This window comes from Choristoneura fumiferana, chromosome 10 (genome assembly GCF_025370935.1).
Source record: "Choristoneura fumiferana chromosome 10, NRCan_CFum_1, whole genome shotgun sequence".
In the NCBI taxonomy this organism is placed as follows: Eukaryota; Metazoa; Arthropoda; class Insecta; order Lepidoptera; family Tortricidae; genus Choristoneura; species Choristoneura fumiferana.
The window spans coordinates 15,423,731-15,445,491 of NC_133481.1; the positions used below are offsets into that span (position 1 = coordinate 15,423,731).

General features: G+C 36.8%; 1 protein-coding gene across 2 annotated transcripts in view; it reads right to left on the reverse strand.

The window, feature by feature from the left end:
• Positions 1-17,030: 17,030 nt before the first annotated feature.
• Positions 17,031-21,761, reverse strand: part of LOC141432176 (cell adhesion molecule CEACAM1-like) — a 35,540-nt gene continuing 30,809 nt past the window's right edge. For both annotated transcript variants that reach the window (XM_074093655.1, XM_074093656.1), the window contains exons 6-7: positions 19,093-19,261; positions 17,031-17,789 (exon numbers count right to left, since the gene is read on the reverse strand). In XM_074093655.1, the coding sequence (XP_073949756.1) occupies positions 17,686-17,789; positions 19,093-19,261 (273 nt within the window). In that variant the 3' untranslated portion in view covers positions 17,031-17,685. The remainder of the gene's footprint in view (positions 17,790-19,092; positions 19,262-21,761) is intronic.

The following is a 21,761-nucleotide window of genomic DNA, read 5'->3' on the forward strand; positions in this document are numbered from 1 at the left end:
TCTGGGGACCCAAGAGCTGGCACGTATTTATCCCAGCGGATCGCACTTGCGGTCCAAAGGGGTAATGCGGCCGGCATCATGGGAACCCTGCCACAGGCAGATCTTTTGGACGGGGTGTTTTTTTTATAATTTTTATTTTTATAGTAACATAATAATACATAATAGATATATTTAATTAAGGTTTCTTAGGTAAGTTTTCTTTGTCATCTTTTTAATTACTATTAATTTCATGTTACTATTTACTGAATAAATGTATCCCTGTACTTTTTGTTAAAAAAATATTGTTCAACTACGCAGCCAATTGTGTATTCACGGCAATATTTATATTTTTAAATCATACTAACATCACACACACATTGCTGCAGCGTCATCCCTAGGGCTTTAGGGCCGCCGTCCTGACAATGGGGCCATGTTTTGAATCCAATCAAATTGGGTACAATCCTAAATCCCGCGGGAAGAAAGTTGCCTTGTCTTATTCGTCTTATATCTCAGTTTGATCGGTATTGAATTTCCCTCTCACTCTGGTTTTTTGCGGATAGTATGTTAAGTTGGCGTGCGATTTCATTTTATTAAATAAAAATAAGATTTCAAAGTATTTTTTTGTGCAATGCACTCTTTGTTGACTGCACTTACGTTGTCACCCAAGCTACTATAATTATCCGTACCAAGTTTTGAAGACTATGCCATTAATTTATGCTGATATATATATTATATATATATAATTTATATATTTATTTATCTTGAGTCTGTCTGTAAGTAGTAAAATATAATTAAGTATTATTCTTCGCAAACTCTTTGTTTTTTTTTAAATGTTTTTGTAATTTACACTAAATATTTATTTTTAAAACCGATTTAAGTGAGTGACGACCAGATGGCCTAGTGACGAACAGATGGCCTACTGACGAACAGATGGCCTAGTGGTTAGAGAACCTGACTACAAAGCTTGAGGTCTCGGGTTCGATTCCCGTGTCGGGGCAGATATTTGTATGAAAAATACGAATGTTTGTTCTCGAGTCTCGGGTGATTAATATATATCCTAAGTATATATCTATCTATATAATTATATTTATCCGTTGCTTAGTACCCATAACGCAAGCTTTGCTAAGCTAACTTTGGGGTAAACGATTGGTGTGAATTGTCCCGTGATATTTATCTATTTATTATTTATTTATTATATTAACTCGTTTCAAAAATAAATAAAAAATTGAATACCATGACGCCAAGTTAAAAAAAACCGGCCAAGAGCGTGTGAGACACACCCAAAATAGGGTTCCGTAGCCATTACGAAAAAAATCAAGTAATATTATGTGCGCACACAAAACACTTACTACAGCCTTAAAATCTATTACTTGCCAGAAAAAGAGCGTATCTTCACGGCACTTACGTCGTTTTGTTGAGAAGCGCATTTTTTCGGCAATAACTTAGAAACGGTATATATCTGATCATGTTGAAACCAATTTTCGTTCAAAGTATTTATTAAGCGTTACCTTTCATATTTTTTGGACAAACGGTTTACAAGATAGAGGGGGAGACACAATTTTTGCTACTTTGGGAGCGATTATTTCCGGAGATCTTCACTTAATCAAAAAAGTTTTTGCGAAACCTTACTATCTTTTCAAAAGAGCTGTCGAACTATGTGCCACACGTTGATGGGAGTTAAAAAAAAATCTGTTTCTGTTACGTGTTTGGAGTTACTACAAAACTTAATAGCGGCTTTGACAAGACATCTGTACTCCAAATTTCATTGATATACATCTTGTAGTTTTCGAGTAAAATGCATGTGACATACGGACGGACAGAAAGACAGACGGACTTGACGAAACTATAAGGGTTCCGTTTTTGCCATTTTGACTCCGGAACCCTAAAAACATCTCTCGCTACATCACTCGAAGAACAAATTACTGATGGGGGGGAAAAGTCCTCGATTGGCGACCACGAACCGGAAGATTAAGTGTGGGCAGGCCTCCCACTAGGTGGACTGACGACATCTTGAGAGTTGCAGGCAACCGGTGGTTGAAAGTGGCAAGTTGTCGTTCATTTTAGCGTTCGAAGGGGGAGGCCTTTGTTCAGCAGTAGCAGTAGCAGCAGTGGACGTGTTCTGGATGATGATGTACTTAGATGAAGTTTACACTGAAAAAATAAATAAATTAGCTAACAGTAACAAAAAAAATGTTGCTTGTAACATAACTTAAGTGACTACAAAACTAGGCTGAAAGTTAGGTTAGGTTTGGTTAGATGTCTTACAAAATCAGTTTTGCAATAGCATAATTTTGGTTGATAATTAGTAAATTTTGGCTAAACGTCAAGTAGTCAAAATAGTTCAGCTATCCTTTTTTTTCAGTGTAAAAAAAGTATATAATATTTGTTTCGTTCTGATCCTTAAAGTAAAAATAGAGTGGCACTCCAAACTGACATTAACTGTCTGAATCTCAGGGTTGGTCAATATTTATGCCTGCGATCTGGGACCGTCACATGTTACTAACGTGCTTAAACTTGATTGATGCACGTCGCCAGCCCTAACAGATGTCCGCATCGCGTAACACCGTAAAAGTGGTTTATTCTTATTATTGATTGATATATTGATAATTAATCCTGATATAGATAAGTGTTTCTGTGTATGATTCGTTACTACAAAGACGAAAGGTAAAGAGTCTTTACCAAATTTTGTCGCTGTCTTTGAAATTGCTGGCACAGGATTTGGTCAAATGTGTAACGAAAATACAAATTGAGACATGGATGCACAGAAAAACCAGAAAAAGAGACCAGCACTGGGAATCGAACCCAGGTCCTCAGCAAACCGTGTTGCGTGCTATAACCCCTACACCACTGCTGGACAGGAATCTAGACACGAATTTTTCCTATGCATATATATCTCAGGTTGCTTGTTTCTACTATGCTACTTAAGCAGCAGCACTACACTAGACATTTTTTGTCTGGGTGAGCGGTTAGTTCCGAAAGTGTGACGTCTCTCGACGAAACATAGATTCTGATGTCGCTAGTGCTGCTGCTTAAGTAGCATAGTAGAAATAAGCAACTTGAGATATGTATGCATAGGAAAAAATCGTGTCTAGATTCCTGTCCAGCAGTGTTGTAGGGGTTATAGCACGCAGCACGGATTGCTGAGGACCTGGGTTCGATTCCCAGTGCTGGTCTCTTTTTCTGGTTTTTCTGTGCATCCATGTCTCAGTTTGTATTTTCGAAATGGTTTCACGGGATAGCCGTAAAAGTAACAGATTTGGAATTAAAATAAAAAAGACAAAAAGACTCCAAAAAAACCAGTATAACAAAAACTGCCTCTCAGTGTGCAAGTCTGAATCGCACTTGGCCATTTTTTAATGCTAGTAGTTTGAATAATTGAAATATCTCTATAAAACAACTGCAAAAGCAACTGTTACAAATACGATGGCAATACGAAGATTGTCCATATAAAAGAGTGAAGGCCGAAATTTTATCATAAATTTTCGTGTCACAACGGAAAACTTTCGTACACTACTACCTGTTTAAAGTGTATACACAACTGTTTGAATTATACCCTAAAATAGAAATACTACTTGCTTAAATTGTATTTGCGCTGTTGTTTTGTTGGATTCTTCGGTTTCCCAATTCGATCCCAGAGAAAGTCAGTATCAACTTTATTAGGAGCCTATTTATACGACCGATTAAACTCGAACAAATTTTTATGATCAGGCTTTATTGCCGCAGCAAATTTCTCGACTCAAATATAACACAGGCGGGTATTAAACCCTCTCCACTTACCATAATCTTATTCTTTGAGGGTTGAGTTTACTTTCTTAACCAAACGCTGCTGCTATTGTCAATTGTCACGTCTTTAAGTGAAGACATTCTATGAATTCAAGGTTTTGATTTTTATATTAGAATGTACCTACAGGATCCCTACATTTTAAATAAATATGGACGATTTAAGGTCTTAATAAGATGTCTATACAAAGAACTAATAAACGGCGAGTCTTTTAATTCACCTGCTTGAAAAATATAATAATATACCAACAAGAGTTCTTCAGACAAACTAACCAGCAATTTATTGAAAGAGACCCCTTTAATTTAAATAGTACATTGTGTCTTAAGGGCGGTAAATAAGGAATTACGACCGAGAGTCTATTAGACGCCCGAAGTCGAAGACTGAGGGCTTCGATTTTCGTAATTCTAGTACCGCCCGTGCGACATACAGCGTTTTTTATCACATTTGCGAGTAAAATTTTATATTTGCAAAAGAAAAAATATAATTCTTCAAAAAATTGCCGATACCTTACGCTGCGCTCTTGGCAACGCCGCCTTTCCCCTGTCGCAGCATGCGCTTGACGTGCGTGTGCATGTGGTCCTTCTGCTTGGACTTCATGACGAGAAATTTAGTACGGGCAATGACTAACTTACCGACATTGGGTTTCATGATAAGCACATTAAGGTCGAGGGTTTTATTTGGGGGTTGCAACCAATGTAGCCTGCATGTTACGACACAAGTGTGATGAAAAATACATTGCGTAATTCTTCGATATATAACTCGCCCTTTACTCATGACCTTAATATTGGCAGATGACATGCTAGTACCAGACTAACAAACCCTGAAACACGCGTTGTAAGCACCAGAAGGATCTTCTCTAAAAACAACACGTATTATATAATCAAGATTCCGAAATACTTAAATATACTCGATTTTATAAACGATGCTATGCTAAGAAAGAAAAGGTATGGTAAATATCTTCATTAAAAAAGATAGGTCAATGAATTGTGGCACCTTACCAAGCTTAGGTTTAATGAACAAGCAAGCTATAAAAGAAAGTGGAAGGAGATTAAAGAAGCCTATATTATGTCCGGGGACAAACGAATTAGAGGTTGCTAATGATCCCGGTGAAAAATAACGAAGTTAAAAAAGGAATTAAATGTAAACGAGGCCTTTATTTAGCGCAAAGTTTGTTTATAACAAGCCTATATTTAATATCTGAATTGTTGTTGTTTTTACCCGACTGTTCGAAATAGGGTTATTAGAGGGTTTCTTTTGAAGTATATTTTATTCGAATCTTGGCAGTTAAACTCACTCACTCCCACTTTACTTCTAGTGGTTCAAGTGACTTGAGATTTTATTTATGCAAGCAAAATAAGTGACGACTAAAATAAAGTCAACCAAAAGTGTCTTTAGCTTGAAGTAAGCAATATAAAAAGCATTTTTTAATTTAATTTTGTTCAGCTGTCGGATTATGCGAGTGACGTGAGCAAAGTCGCGGCTAAGGGCTAGTAATTCAATAAAACAGGCTTAAAATTGGCTTCAGTTTCTCCTCAACATTATTAAAAAAATGAAATTATCAAGCAGTAAACAAGTAAACCACTACACTTTTACATTACGATTACTTCTTTGAAGTAAAAATAAACAAAACAAAAACTACACAACACAAATGACAGTTTTGTATTAGTAGATACACACGTAATTATATTTCATCATGAGTGTATAGATTTGTACTCTACTTGTATATCTCACATGAAAATTTACATAGTGAACAATCTATACATTGTCATGCTACATTTTACTTGCATCCGCAACTATGGCGTTCTCAGCTACGGCTATTACGGCTGCTCATTCAGAGAGTAGACCTGTGCCCAGCTGTGGGACGTATATAGGCTGGGATGATGGTAATGTCTTACCGCATTATCACTTAAATCCGTAAACAAACACACTGACGAATTTTCAATTTTTTTCAACATTGTTATTACGTTGCGAAGTCAGAGTGTTTAATAAATATATAATTCACTTTGACTTTGATTGTTGCTTTTGTAATTTATGTAGTCCAGGGACCTGACTGCCCACTACTCAACCCTTACATTTGATTTCGAATAGGTATTATACCAAATCCCTAACCACTCAGCTGCTTGCTTGAAAGAAAAAATACGATAATCTCAATAATGGATGTTTGTCCCATATACTAGTAATCGCCCCCAGTATTGTGTGTACATTTTAAGTATTGTTTTGATGACGAGTATGAAGTTCACAAAAAGCATATTTACATTATTTATTTAGGAAAACATCGTGAGGAAACCTGCACAAACCTGCGAAGCAATTCAATGTGTAACGGTTTATTTTCCGTGTGTGTGAAGTTCCCAATCCGCACTGGGCCCGCGTGGGAACTATGGCCCAAGCCCTCTTGTTCTGAGAGGAGGCCTGTGCCCAGCAGTGGGACGTATATAGGCTGGGATGATGATGGGATGATGACATTATTTATTTATTTATTTATCATTCACCCACCTGAAATGGATTCATCAGTCAAGACGGAGACGTTTAACGCCCGAAAATTTGGAACAAATTCTGATCATTTATTTTAACAACAGTAGATGGGACAGTAATTAAGAAAAAAAAATATGATGAGTATCAAAAATGGTTTTAAAAAAAGAAAAGAAAAAGTTATTATTTTGTTAAATTTAATAAAAACATATTTTTTACAAACAAAACTTGGAGTGATCACTAGTATATGAAGGGTCCACGGAAAGAACGTGTCTAAGCAACTTTTTGAGTTATAGCGGTTTGAAAGTCAGTCATCACAAACAATTTGGTTACCATTTATTCAAAAGTGAAAAAAAAATATTTTATATTGTTTTCAGATTTTTTTAATTCAATGGTAAGTCATAGTACTTTTTGAGCTCTACATTTTGGCATTAAAATCTCAATTTCAAAAAAAAGTGACTAGACATGTGTTTTTTCCGTGGACCCTTCATATGGAACAAGCATCGATAATTAAGATTATCGAAATAGGAACTCACTATCTGTCACAAAACTTTGCCTCGTGGATTCCTATGTCTGTTAATTACTCTAATTAAACGCTATCCCTAATTTAACGGCATTTAATTAAAAAGTAATTACTCGCAACAAATAAAATGCCTCAGTCAATTCGCTCACTTGATACAAAGGTTGTGCGAAATCAACTGCACATTACATTGACTACGCCATCTGTTGACAGATCTACAACTCGACTATTTGGAAGCTGCTTTTAATCCCACTTCACTATTTCCTCTCGTTCCCAGTAGCTTACCGCTTATCTCTTAGGGACAAAGCAGCTCAAGCCGAATTAGAATCTTCGCGTCAATGCCATAGATGCTAGTTCTGATTGATAGTTAAACACTTCAGCATTAAATTATTAGCCGCTAGAGCCTAAATAGGGATCACATCGTTAAGTTTAATCTATATTCTAAACTGTTTTGCCGGCGTCGGTGCGTTTGTTCGCGGATAATACCGGATTAAGTGTAAATGGCGGTAATTTGGAAGACAGGCCTTGCTTTAGACGCAATTGGCTAGTAAAGTCAAATTTCACAGCTTGCAAATTTGAATATTTACCAAGTACAGCTGAAATCTTTAAAGAAGCTTCATTTTGTGCTTTTGTTTTTAGGGCTCCGTACCCAAAGAGGACCCTATTACTAAGACTCCGCTGTCCGTCCGTCTGTCCGTTTGTCACCAGGCTATATCTCATAAACTGTGATAGCTATACAGTTGAACTTTTCACAGATTATGTATTTCTGGTTCCGCTATAACAAAAAATGCTAAAAACAGAATAAAATAATATATGTTTTTGCTGGTTTTTGCTGTATATTAATAACGGCAATAGGTATAATATTTTAAGTGAATATATTCACTTTAAAAATAAATAGTTAAATTAAAATAAAAGAAAGATTTAAGGGGGCTCCCATACAACAAACGTGTATCTTTTTTGCTTATGTCTCATTTGTATAGATAATGGTACGGAACCCTTCGTGCGCCAATCCGACTCGCACTTGGCCGGTTTTTTATTACCGATCTAGCTATTGCCCGCGACTTCGTCAACAAATTATTCGTTTATCACATCACTATCGTGGAAAGACAAGGGGACACCACCACACACCACAGTGAAGATCGTCCGGAGTTCTTAGTTAGTAATTGAGAGCGCTAGCTGCCCACTCTCTCAAGGCTGGTTCACACGTATTAAGTTATCAAGTAGTTAACTAAATTATAACTCTATTTTAAGTAAGCGTTTACACGTTCCCACCAGCTAAGTTCTTGTTAGCCTGAGATGGACGACCAACAGCGCATTCAAGTTATTATTTCAGTAATTAAATTCGTATTAAGTAAGGTTTTAGATGAATTAAAAGATGAAATAGTCAGGGATGTTCCATAAACAATCGCACTGTATATATTCTTCAATAAACTTCACTGTAGAGTCTTTAACCACTTAAATAATGATCACGACTATTTCATCTTTTCAAAAAAGATCTTGTTCTTCTCTCTTCCTCAAACAAAAAATTACGAACGCGACCGCTAAGCCAAACTTACACTTAACTAATTCTTAACTAAATCATGCCTGTGTAAACGTGTGAAATGATAATTCATGCCCACCCACTTCACCGAAAAATAGTCAAAATTCTGATTAACTTGTTTACTTACTTGCTTGCACGCTTAATTATAACTTATTACTAAATTAATTGTTTAAGTTAAAATTTAGTTAACTACTTGATAACTTAATACGTGTGAACTAACAGATTCCTTAGTCTTTTTACGACATCTACGAAAAGAGATGAGTCCATCTCTAAAACCGTGCACGGTACGAACGCACGCTATTTTATATTCAGGTTTAAATAGGAAAAACGTTATGATATTATGCTCTTAAAACATCTTTAGCACTTAACTCGTTTATCGTTTAGAAGATTACCTAAGCGAGCATTTTAAAGCTTTCGTATATTATGAACTAAGGCATCGGAGCGGATTTTCAGTGCTAAAGCCAATTTTTACTTAAGCACCTCCTTACATTTTGCTAGCGCTGAAAACCGCAAATCTGATCTGGCATTCGTTTTGACATGGGTAGCAAATTCTGTGGACTCATTTTGGCATGTAGCGAATTTTAATATAATGATATAATTTATTGAATCTGGCGTTACTTTGCGTAGGTCCATATCAATGACCCACGAGTAAAAATAATTCCTTTGCTCACCCGCGACCTTATGATAGCTAAGTTTATGCAATATATGCGTATTCATGAAAGAAATTATTATAATTCTTTAATAGAATGAAATTGTGAGCAGGTTTTTTGCGCAAATGCATAATGATTAAGTAATTATTAAATATTGCATTCCAACCGATTTATATTCTCTTCAGCTACAATAGGCTTGCTTGAGACCTAAATAATCTAATCCGTCATTTTGATTATCAGAAAGGACAGACTAACAATTTCAGCTCATTTAGACTTCATGTGCCTGCTAAGCACCATCAAATGTTCCTGGGCTCTGACTTCTGGCCGGAGGGTGTGGTGTTCCGTCGTTTTAGGGTAGCGACGAAGACAACATCCAATCAACCGACGTACTTTTTATGAGCTGTCAAAACACAATTCTCCCATAGAGTTTGAATGGAAATAGCAACTTATGACGTCACTTGTTCGCCAACTCAATCAACTAACTATTTATTTGTTTTAACGCACGGTTTTAAAGCAACAAAAAAATCTAATTTTGCAGTTAATCGAAAATTAATCTGTTTTTCAGGGCTAAAATAAGCGTTTTTTTTTCGAATAATTTTTTTAATGGTTTCAACATCCCTATTATGTGTCCAATATTTTCTACAATACGGTATTTGACTACTCCTGATTTTGCCATATCTTAATATTATTATGAAAATATAGATATACAGATAGTGTTTAGCGAAGAGAAAATTTAAATCGGTTGAAAATTGGATTTATAGTGATTTTTGAAAAATCTATATACCCGTGGAAGCCGTGGTGGCCTAGTGGTTTGACCCATCGCCTCTCAAGCAGAGGGTCGTGGGTTCAAACCCCGGCTCGCACCTCTGAGTTTTTCGAAATTCATGTGCGGAATTACATTTGAAATTTACTACGAGCTTTGCGGTGAAGGAAAACATCGTGAGGAAACCTGCACAAACCTGCGAAGCAATTCAATGGTGTGTGTGAAGTTCCCAATCCGCACTGGGCCCGCGTGGGAACTATGGCCTAAGCCCTCTTGTTCTGAGAGGAGGCCTGTGCCCAGCAGTGGGACGTATATAGGCTGGGATGATGATGATGATGATATACCTGTCTCTTTCTCAAACGCTTTTCTCTATGCAGCAAGTATGGCGGTACTGGCGTGTGACGTCACATGCCAGTATGTCTTTCTCTGTCTAATCTTGAATTTCAAACCTTTATAACTTTGTTATTTGTAAAGGTAGCTTAAACTCGAATAGTCGGCTGCCAACGAATTTCTGATTGCTTTGATTCCTTGGCGCTGCGTAGAGATGAAGCTTCACTGTGCATTCTCTATCGCATGTACAACAGGGAGTGCTCCGAGGAGTTGTTCGGGTTGATCCCTGCCGTATCCTTTCGCCACCGCCCTACGCGATCCTCCTCACCATTTAGATGGTTGGCAGTCCTCTACTGCAGTGCGTTTTTTCAGAAATTTTCTGCCTCGCACAGCAAAACTCCGGAATGATATACCGTCGCCTGAGCTAGGTATTCCCGGTCCGATAATTATGACCTTTAAGGCCGGCAACGCACTTGTAACTCTTTTGGTGTTGCAGGTGTCCATGGGCGACGGTAATCGCTTACTATCAGGCGATCCGTTTACTATTTTGCTTCTGTTTGCATAAAAAAAAAGTTATTTGTGTATTTTATGTCAATATATCTTGGTTGCATAAGATTATTTATATCACCTCCGTAGGCTATTTACATTTCCAAGACGCAACCGGATCAGACAAGCGTGAAATATTATATTTTCTCCATACGAAACGGTGACATCGAATATAGCAGGTACTTCGCAAAAACAGCCTGACTTACTATCGCGAGGTTTATTTTTAAAATTTATTACCTGGGTCTTGCGGTTTTAACTGCCATTTTTTAATAAAGCAAATAAGTGACTAGGTAAGAAGTGTAAAGAAATTCGTCAGCAATTTTAGTATCGACTTTCGAGTCTTTGACCCAGTAAAAATTCCACTGACACGCAGTTATATCATAGGCATATCATTACCTAGTAAATATTAAGTATTATTAAATATTAATATGTTTTACATATTTTGGTTTGTTAATTTTAATTGTTTGGATTTCTAGTACTTAAATTTGCTAATCTAACAAGTTCCATATACCGTGTACCTACATTGTTTATTTACTATGTGATTATTTTATTTTTGTAAATATGCTCGTTAGCCTGAGATACAGGGTTTACTTAGTAACCTTAGTTCAGGCACACGTGTTACGTAGATTTTATCAAAAGATTGTATTTTTAAAATTGTACCGCATTTTTTCTGAATAAATTATTATTATTATTATTTTTTTTGGCCAGTTTATCTGAAGATAACCAATTTTTAACCCCCGATGCAAAAAGAGGGGTGTTATAAGTTTGGTGGACCGATTTGAATGCGGTTTTTTTTATTTGAAAGCAGGTTTTCTAGCGATGGTTTTTACACATGTTTCATAAGAATCGGTTTAGCCGTTTTTGAGATATTGAACTTTTTTCTTCCTGCAGTTGAAAAACCGTTCTTGATTATTTTAAAGATTCAAAATATACACCTACACTTTAGTCGATCTTAAAAAGAATCCGTAAATTATGGATTTGAATTCTTCCTCGCCAAAAATACAACATAGAGTAAATTATTGACATTCAGAGAATGTTTAAAAGTGGTACTTATCCACTCACTTGATTCGAATTTGGAGTTGAACTCTATTCACTAAAAGCAATTCAGTGGCTAAATGCTCTAAAAATAATAAAATAAATTTAAGGTTTCCCAAAGTTATAATTTTTTTAGTAACATTTAACAATTTATATGACAGAAGAGCTTGGCGCGAAATTTACACTTGTCGCCATCATCATCATCATCATCATCGGCCTATCTTAGTCCACTGCTGGACATAGGCCTCTCCAGTTGCACGCCACTGAGCACGATCCTCGGCCAGTCTCACCCAGTTCTTGCCAGCTAACCTGCGAAGATCATCGCTCCACCTTGCCGATTTGCGGTCTCCACTCAAGAACTTGACGCCAAGCTTTTATATCATAGAAGCAAGACTTTGAGAGTAGATCAGAAGCCCCTCCTACATTCTCCTTCCCGTATTAAGCTCCAAGGAAGCTTCCCAGTCGTTCAAAACGGATTTTTCCCAACTGTATGCCCCCATCTCCTATTGTATAAAGCATCTCATATCAAATTTAAAACTAAGGGACTGCTTCACTACCAATTGATTAATTTTATTTGACGGATAAATGTGATGCCGTCTCCGTCTATTCGAACAAAACAAACAGAGATGACATCACATTTATTCGTCAGATAAATTTAATCAATGGATAGTGAAACAGGGGGTAAAACAAGTAAATAAACTAAAGCAGTCACCTACTTAGTATCTTTGAGGCGACTCAACTCCAAAAAAAATCTACAAACCCAAACCAAACCTTATGTTAGCTATACCACACATATGTACCTTACCTTGCCGATATCATAGTAGTGTATTTCCGTCAAATCGTAAATCTTTCTGTATGCAAATCTCCAGGTGACGTCAGATGGATTCTGCTACGAGGTAACTCGTGTTGGAATGATTACTAAGGTTGTTTGGAATATCAATAGTACTATCGGATATCTTCAACTTTGACATGTGACACAATGACATGTGACTTATCACATTGCATCACACTTTCAAGGATTTCGACACTGATTCTGAATACTTATTTACAACAACCTGTTAGACTTGCCCCTTGAAATTATTTCACAGTACTCTATTGTACATTTATGATTCAAAAACACAAAAATAAAACAAGTTAAATTAATATTGCGAAAATAAAAAAATGCTAAAACACATGAATGTTTCAGGGGATCCAAAGTTTATTGACACGGTATTTTTCGTTACCTTCCTTTAGGAATTAATTTCAATGAAGTGTTTTTTAAAATATTTGGTATGGGGGAAACGAGCAGGCGGGTCATCTGTTGCCCATTTCACGAAGCTACACTACAAGCTACAATTACAAGCGGTAGTCTCTTTTCAATACATACTGTTAAACAAAGACTACGGTACCGTTTGTAAATTGTTATTTGTAGCTTCGTGAAATAGGGCACTGATCTTCGCTGAATGCCGTTAAATGAAAGTATTTGATACTGAGACGCTCCAGCCCAGTAATGGGGACAATGAATCAAATGAATTTTAACTTAAGCTTTATAATCTTGTAGACGATGAGCCCGCGAGAAACACGTTAATGTCAAATTTCGGCGGACCTCTGTTGTTACTAGACGCTTCTGTAGACGCTATTAAGTTAGCAACAGCACTAACATTCTATTCAAAAAGATAATTTGTTACTTTTTAACAAAAGTAACAAGAAAACTCAAAGAGCAAATCGACAAAGGCACCACAAAGGAGGTGCCGATTGGGTGCGAATGTCTTTCCCAAGTCATAAATCGTCGATTATAGGCCGAAGTAATTAAGTTCGGAATTTATAATGCTGCCGGAATCTAAATAAAACCGTTCGACCGGAACGTGATTCAATGAAATATCGCAGGTATTGTTCGATCATTAACCTAGTGAAAACGGGGGAGTAATTGCTTTTGAAAAACTATTTTAGGACTAGAAATTATTCTGTTAAGTAATTATTATAAAGTATTAGCTCCATATAAGGTGTCTAAATGTTAATTGGGAATATTTCAGCAGGTGGTTTGCCAACAAATTTTTTCTTACGAAACTTCAAATCAGAGATGCTGGCCTCTCGTAAATTAATTGAAACGTAAATATTTGAAAGATTTTAACTTTTACTAAACTATTATACTGTTTGTCTATATCTATTTAAATTCTTAAAATGTTATGTCTAGATAAGTAATCTAGGTATTTTAGGTATTTTTAGGGCTTATTCTTTGACGATATTTTCAAAATAAAGATAATATACGTTGTATTTAAAATACTTCTGGCTTTTACTATTTGGTGAGTAAATCCTGATTTTAAGTGCAATAAATCTGACATTGCTCGTTTATTTCCAAACAAACACGTCTGCTGGGTATCGTTCAAATTTAAAATTAAACATACTTAATTGTAGTCAATTGTAAGCTGTAATAATTATTAAATTGCTGTCACGTAACACATTTTAGTTAATAACAACTCCTGCTTTTAGCATTCTCAAGGAATTATAATGTTAATTATGTTGTACATAGTAACTTGTGATGATAATTAAATAGACAAGTCACAAAAAACTATAACTAACAGCATGTATGTAGGTACATTATAAATTCATACTCATACTCGTGAGGAAACCTGCACAAACCTGCGAAGCAATTCAATGGTGCGTGTGAAGTTCCCAATCCGCACTGGGCCCTCGTGGGAAATATGGCCCAAGCCCTCTTGTTCTGAGAGGAGGCCTGTGCCCAGCAGTGGGACATATAAAGGCTGGGATGGATGGATGGACTCATACTCATACTCCTTTATTAGTAATATCATTCTATTTTTATTAGTTTAAGTATGCACCTCCTTTCGTAAAAGATGTCTTATATTACCCACCATTATAGCTATGACCCACAAATGTAAAGGCCAAACACAACTTCTTCATAAGTAGGTACTTCGTGTAATTTGTAGTACAATAATTGCTCAAAGAAGAATTCACTGTATCTCAATGAATCGTTCCTATTTCACGGCTATGTAATTTTTAAACAGTCCGGTTTTTTATGTCGCGCTGTTAATTTTATCCTTTGAACACCGGAATAGAGATACCATGATTTACCACGAGTTCTACAAAGGGATAAGTCCATTTTTGTACGTGTATCTTAATATCAAATGGTTACTTTATTTTATACAACACATGCTTATAATTGTATGCATTTATGTAGATAAATACATTGACGCAACTTTAACCTAACCTTCACTTTTTTCAAGTTTCCGAGTGAAACAGGTTAGGAACACAACAACTGGTTTTTTAGACCACTTGTTACTCAGACAATTTGCTTCTTAGACCACTTGGTACTTACATAGACCAGTTGATTTTTAGACGAAGTGGTACTATACCTCGGGCCAGTAGTATTATACCATTGCGGCGGTCGATGAATCACTTGTTACTCGATAACCCCGCAATGTAATGATACTGGCACGATTTAACTGGCACTTGCAGTTCAAAGCAGCACTAAGTCTATCCGGTCCTCAAATGACAGGTTACAAAAGTTTTACCTCTGCACGTTTCCTTTCCCCACAGCCAGCTTAACCTCTATTTCCAGCAAACAACCTTTAGAAAGCTACAGTCCTATTTCAACGCGAACTGACGGTCGCCCTATTAAAGCACTTTTCCATTGGACTACCTTTCGATTAGTTCCTTTCAACCGTGGCTGCCGCCGGCGCAAGTTCAGCGACAATGAAATGGGATACATTTACTGGCTTTACAAGTGTTTTTGACGTACGTGCGCCTTTGTGAAACCTTTTCACAGTAAACGTAGTAATGGTGTATTAGAATGACATGACATGTGTGACAAAGTTCTATGGTAAATAGCCTTGATAATTTTATCATTTTCGATTGAATTAAAAATGAAGAGTTATCAGCTTCGAGGAACTATTGCGATATTTATTACAATATAGAATTATTTATATATATTAGGGTATTCAATGTAAAACAAACAAACTATGTCAGACTAATTCATTGTCGCGTAGCCGAAATTACGAGACTAAGAATAAGAGACTTAAAACTTGAGATACTTTTTCTTGAGTGATTAAAGGTGCACTATGAAAGAAGGCATTTTTCGCAATTCCTACGGGATAAGAAATAGAAAAAAAAATTTTTTTTATACGAACTGAGTAGCTATTATAGAAACTTGACATTTGGTACATAATATTTTATTCCTTAAAACCCTTAAGTATTTATTTATGTATTTGACAACTTTTTGATTTCCTATATCCTTTCTATTCAGAAACTATAATTATACATCCAATATTTAGCGAAGAACAAAAAAACGATTGAAAATTTAATTTAGTGATTTTAAAAAATCTATTATCATGTCTCTTTCTAAAATGCTTTTCTCTATGTACTTAGTAGTACTTACAGCTGTACTTGCGTGTGAAGTGTGTCTTGCTCTATCTAATCTTGATTTGCAAACCATTTTAACTCAGTTTTGAGTACAGTTTAAATTGTTTGTCCGTCCGATGATACGCATTGATAGGCCATGATTTAAAAAAAATGAAAAAAATGACAAATAACTTGCTGATTCGATCCTTGCAGTGATAAATATCTAGCTAGAGTAAATACTCTAAGCATAGCTCTGTCTATCGGTCGCTGAGTAATTATGAGTCTTCTCAGAAGGGCCTACGTTAACTAGCGCGGGTTTAAGGTCACAGCTCATTAGACCCACCCGGCACCCGACTAGCACCGCCTCGACTTTCGGCGTTCACTCGTTGTTGACAGTTGGTCCACGGGTGGACGCCGCGTTGACAACGAGTGGTCCTCGCGTGGTCAACGAGTGGCCGTCGCGTGGTCAACGAGTGGACGTCGCGTGGTCCACAAATTTCCTAGTGATTATGAAATGAGGCTGGGGAGCGCCACGCTGACCGCGCGCGGTTCACGCGGGGCAAGCGTACGAGCAGCTAGCTATCACCGAGTGGTCTACTCGCCGTCCGCGCGTGGACATCTTTCGAGCAATGCGATCCGGTGACGCTACGGCGTTGATGTAGTGAGCGCATTCCTGTACAAATCCATTATAAAGAATAGGTATTAACCGCTCGCGGCGAGGTGGTGCTGATCGGGTGCCGGGTGGATCTAATGAGCTGTGACCTTTACAGAGCTGGCACATGCATGCGGGTTCGAGTGCAGCAGGGCTATACGAAACTCGAAACTCATAGTTTGTATCGTACCGTCCCTTTCGCTCTCGTATTAAATAGAATAAGTGTCAGAGGAACCGCACGACACGAACTTCGAGTTTCGAGTTTCGTAGTAGCCCTGCTGGTAACATCCGTCGCACGCGACGCGTGCAGTTAGCGCTGCTCATACTGTTTTAATAGGTATCCATTCGCTCCGTGCAAACTACGTCAGCTAGTATAGGACCTTAAACTTACTGTAAAAGGCCACGTTTTGGTAAAAAAATACAATAATTTAATTACAAAATCTTTTTATTTACATCAACTTCAAATATGAGAACAATCGATATCACTAATCTTATTAGCTAACTACAATTTGATTTATTGTTTCTCTTCGTACTGTACAATATTTTGAGATAATGAGAATGATTGATAGAAATTCTTATACATAGTAAGACATTTCACATTGTTTTAATTACATCAGCAGTTATAATCAGTTTAAATTAATCAAAACGAAATAAATTTATTTTCTTGTTAATAAATACACACTTGATATCTTGTTAATACATTTTATACGAGCTGATTTTTACACACCTTCCAAATTTCATTTGTCATGTTCAAGTACAAATAATTCGAAGTATTCTTTTGACGATACCGAATCAAATACCAGAATTTGGATGGTCACTAAATGAAACATACTTTGTAAAAATAAAAATTATGTTAATAAACTTTGTTAAATGTTCTTATAATTTTACTATTATTTACAAATTACCCTGACATAAGGATATATTTGCATTGACACAGGCCTTCGGCATTTTTGATGTCTCACATCCACCCGCTTAGCACTAGAATTTTAAACTTTACAAAACCGTATTTACACCTAGAACACTCTTACACTAACATGTGCTTGTTTGGCAATTAACACTTTTATACCACACTGTACTGAATATTACACAGTCACTTTGATTAGGGACACAGTTAAGAAGAAAAGGGCTGGTAGTCGTAAACTAATCGGCCACTGCGCGCTTCCTTGCATTGCTGCCGGGGTTTCACCTGTGAAATAAAGGATGATTTTAGCACCAAAAACAAAACTAACCTATAGCTACATGCGTTTTTGCTCACGCGCACCACTAGGAACCAGTTGAATTGAAATTAATTGATTTCACAAAATTACCAAGGACATTTCCAAAACATGACATCGAGATTGACTTATGTTGTGAAGGACATCCTTTGCAAATGTATCGGAGATTTCGAGATTTTACTCTTGAAATCTATGACACTTACGTGAGATCTCGCGGAAACATTAAAACAGTAAAGAAGTGTTGTATTATTCCCAAGATCCAGCTATTTACGCACTAAATTTTATGAGACGAATCGGAGTTTTAGCGTGAAAAGCAACATTTCATTTATAATGTTAGTAGAAGTAACCTGAATAATTTATTACAAAAAAAAAACACAATAACTTGCAATCTCGCCTGTTAGGACAATGTGACAGACAAGAGTATAGGGAGTATGAGAAGCTGCGAAAATTTTACATTGACTGCTATGTTTCTCCTTACGTACCTAACCATCCTGGGAATAACTAGTAACGATTCTAATTGCTACTTCACGATTACTGCAAGAAACCAAATGACTTGGATTGGATCCCGTTTTCTAAAAAGCAATATTAATGAAGCCGTCTGAAAAGTAATTTAAGATTTCATTTGTATGCAATAATGCTGGAGTCGTTTTAAAAGTTGAAATTAAAAGATTTAAAGAAGGGTATCTTACGGAAGCGTAATAAACGGTTGAGAGTGTCTATCTCGCGTTAAAACTGAATTTTATACATATGTAAATATTTTTCAACAGTCTGGGTCTTGAGAAATACCTAACAATTTAGATTAAAATACTTCCAATGTACCTAAATAATGACAGAAAAATGCAACTTTTAGTTTATTGTAATTTGATAATCACATTTTGCTAGAATAAAGCAGTTTTCCAAGAAGAGTTCAATGGTTTTATCAAGACTATTCGAGAAATTCTCGAGACTGCCCCCAAAAAAAAAACAGACATAGGCACGTTACAGATTAATGTAAAAAAGAGAAAGTTACAGGCATGAGAAATAGAAGAAAGGGTTAATTTAATATGGATTGTAAACAATTGCTTTCCTCACCTGCGATCTTACCATAGTTACGTCTATGCAACAAATGTTCTCCACATCTGAGATCTGAGATGTGGAGGTGGAGGAGCTGGATGAACACGAATTTGTTGCATAAACTATTTCAAGTTCACGGGTGAGCAAAATGATTATTTATAAGTAATTCATTGATCCGCAAAGTCTCATTCAGTAAATAATTTCTAACTCGCCAACGCTTACCAGTAAGCACGTGCACTCTTGCAGTAGCTGAGAGTGCGTTGTCCGGCGCACATTGGTAAGAGCCTGCATCTGAAGTTCTCGCTGACTGCACCAGCAGCCTACTGCTACTGTGTGTCCCTTTCTCCGTCACCAGTGATATGCCGCCGCGCGTGGAGTCGAAATTTATCGTCTGTTACACAGAAAATATAATATAATAAATATAATATATTTAAAAGTATCAAAGATCAGGGCGTGCGTCCGCTGCTTAAAGTGTGTACCCGTCGCGGGCGTCAGTAAAGCACAATTCTCATTTATCTGTCTCTGTCGTGTTGTGTCGTGACGCATCAGGACGGTATCGGTTTCATACATTTTATATGGTTGCGTTCACATTTACCTGATACAATGTGATGTTTATTTTTAATTATTTATTTACTCAAATAAAAAAACAAAAGAAGTACAGCAATACTTATAACTATAAACCTCTGCCAAACTGCGTAGCAGTTTGTTGGCAGAAAGTGTAGAACAAGCTGTGACGGCTTGTGTTGTGTCGCATGAAAGCTATCGAGAGAGAGAGACAGAGAGCATTACAACACAACACGACAGATAAATGTGAATGCGGCTTAATGCGTTATTAGGGCCTGAGCTAGCTGACACGGTTTGCACAGAGCGGGTGGATGCCTATTGAAAAATATAAGCAGGGCTAAGTACACGCGTCGCGTGTGACGGATTTTACCAGTGCGTTCGCATCCTGAGGGCCTACTTCGAAATTTGAAAATCGAAGAAAATCGAGAATTGTCAGAGGAACGGAACGACACGAACTTCGATTTTCGAATTTCGTAGTAACCCCGCTGCACCCGCGCCAAGCGTAGGCCCTTAGATGACATGAAACAGCACGCCGCGTGGCCGCTTGCGCCTTGCACCCGCTTAACACAGCGGAAACACTCAATAATCTCAATATGGTATTCCCTAAACATATTTATGTAAATCATGCCCAAAATCCGTTTCGAGTGCGCGGAAAATGTGTGGATTGAGTCGTAGCGACCAGATAGAATCATTACTCCCCCAGCCGCAGTTGGTTCGTTGCGTTGGAAATAGAGTTGAAACATCTGACACCAGCGCGTGGAACTGCGCAGCAAATTCGAAATACCCATATGACTAGGCCCTATACTACACGAAGTGCAAAATTCGAATTTCGTATCTTGCCGTCCCGCTGACGCTTATATTTTATTATAGGTGACGAGAGTAAGTAGAATACGATACCAACTTCGAATCCCAATTTGTTCTGTTTTCCAATTTCGTAGTAGCCCCCCAGGCAAGAAAACGAGGCTAAACCCTCGCGGCGTCATGGTCTTGAGCAGAGCTCCTAAAATTCCCGAGTTTTGCTAACGTTAATATTGTAAACACATTCATTTTTTACTCTATATTATAATGATGACACGCGTTTGCTTTTTATTCTACAGAGCCTCAGAAGACGCACGTACAGAGTTCTAAGTATAAACGCGGCTGATGGCTGCGAGAATGCACGCAGTTGACTCGCAAGAATGAGGATTTTCTTCAGTCTACTCGTAGTCATGTTGCTTAAAAATGGGTCATAAGTAAATATTATTTTACACTACTAGTACTAGTATGTTTCTTTCATCATTGACGAAAAGCTGACCATGATGTTCATGTCATGACTGAAACTAATCAAGCACAAAATATTATGCTTGAAAACGAAAAGCCAACAGGCGTCCCGGCGGCTCAATTCGGCAAACCCCGTGTAAACCAAACGCATTCGACCATCATCACGCACGCTCGACAGGGACTTCATTATATATTCCATGCGAGCCAATACTATCCGCATCCCTCGTTTAGTGTTGTGGAGATTTTAACTGACGATTAAAAGTATCGATGAAATTTCCCTACGCTTTTAAGGTTACGCGTTCTGTAGTCTAAAAAAGCAAAAGCGCAAACATTGTTTTAGTTTCACATGTAAAATAATAAATATAAATATTTTTAGCCAATATTAAATCATATTGCAACGGATAACTCACGTCTTAAACCGAGTTTAGCTCGACATGTTTCGGGCTATTTCGTAGCCCTTCTTCTCAGGAGCAACACGCACACTACGCGCCACCCGAAACATGTCGAGCTAAACTCGGTTTAAGACGTGAGTTATCCGTTGCAATATCATGAGTGAGTCTCAAGGTAGTTTCATGTTCAAAATTTTTAGCCAAGTCTATAATATATTATAAATATTATTTTCTCTGTATTTTTTTGTTTACTGAATTTTTTTCATGTATCTAATATTTTATTTTTAAATCAACGAAGAAGACCTTAATTTATTAATACTATCGTTTACTAAAGGTGACAAAAAAGATAAATTTATGTAATATATTAGCAATTTATGAATAGGTTAGCCCACTTTTATGATATCATTGGGTTAAATAAAAGGAGTTTATAAAATTATTACACGAAAAGAGACGAAAACACTTGGCATTGATCACTTTATTACTATGTGGTCTTATTACAAAACCATTTCGAGGAATACGTTTATTAAATAATTTTATATAAAAAATACTAAACGATCGTGTGTATATTTATTTTACTTTGTCTGACCTTTATCGTAAATAAACGTTATATAACTAAACCGCCTAATCCTAACACTGACAGGTCACGTGACTACATTTTTTTAAATAAATGTGACGGGC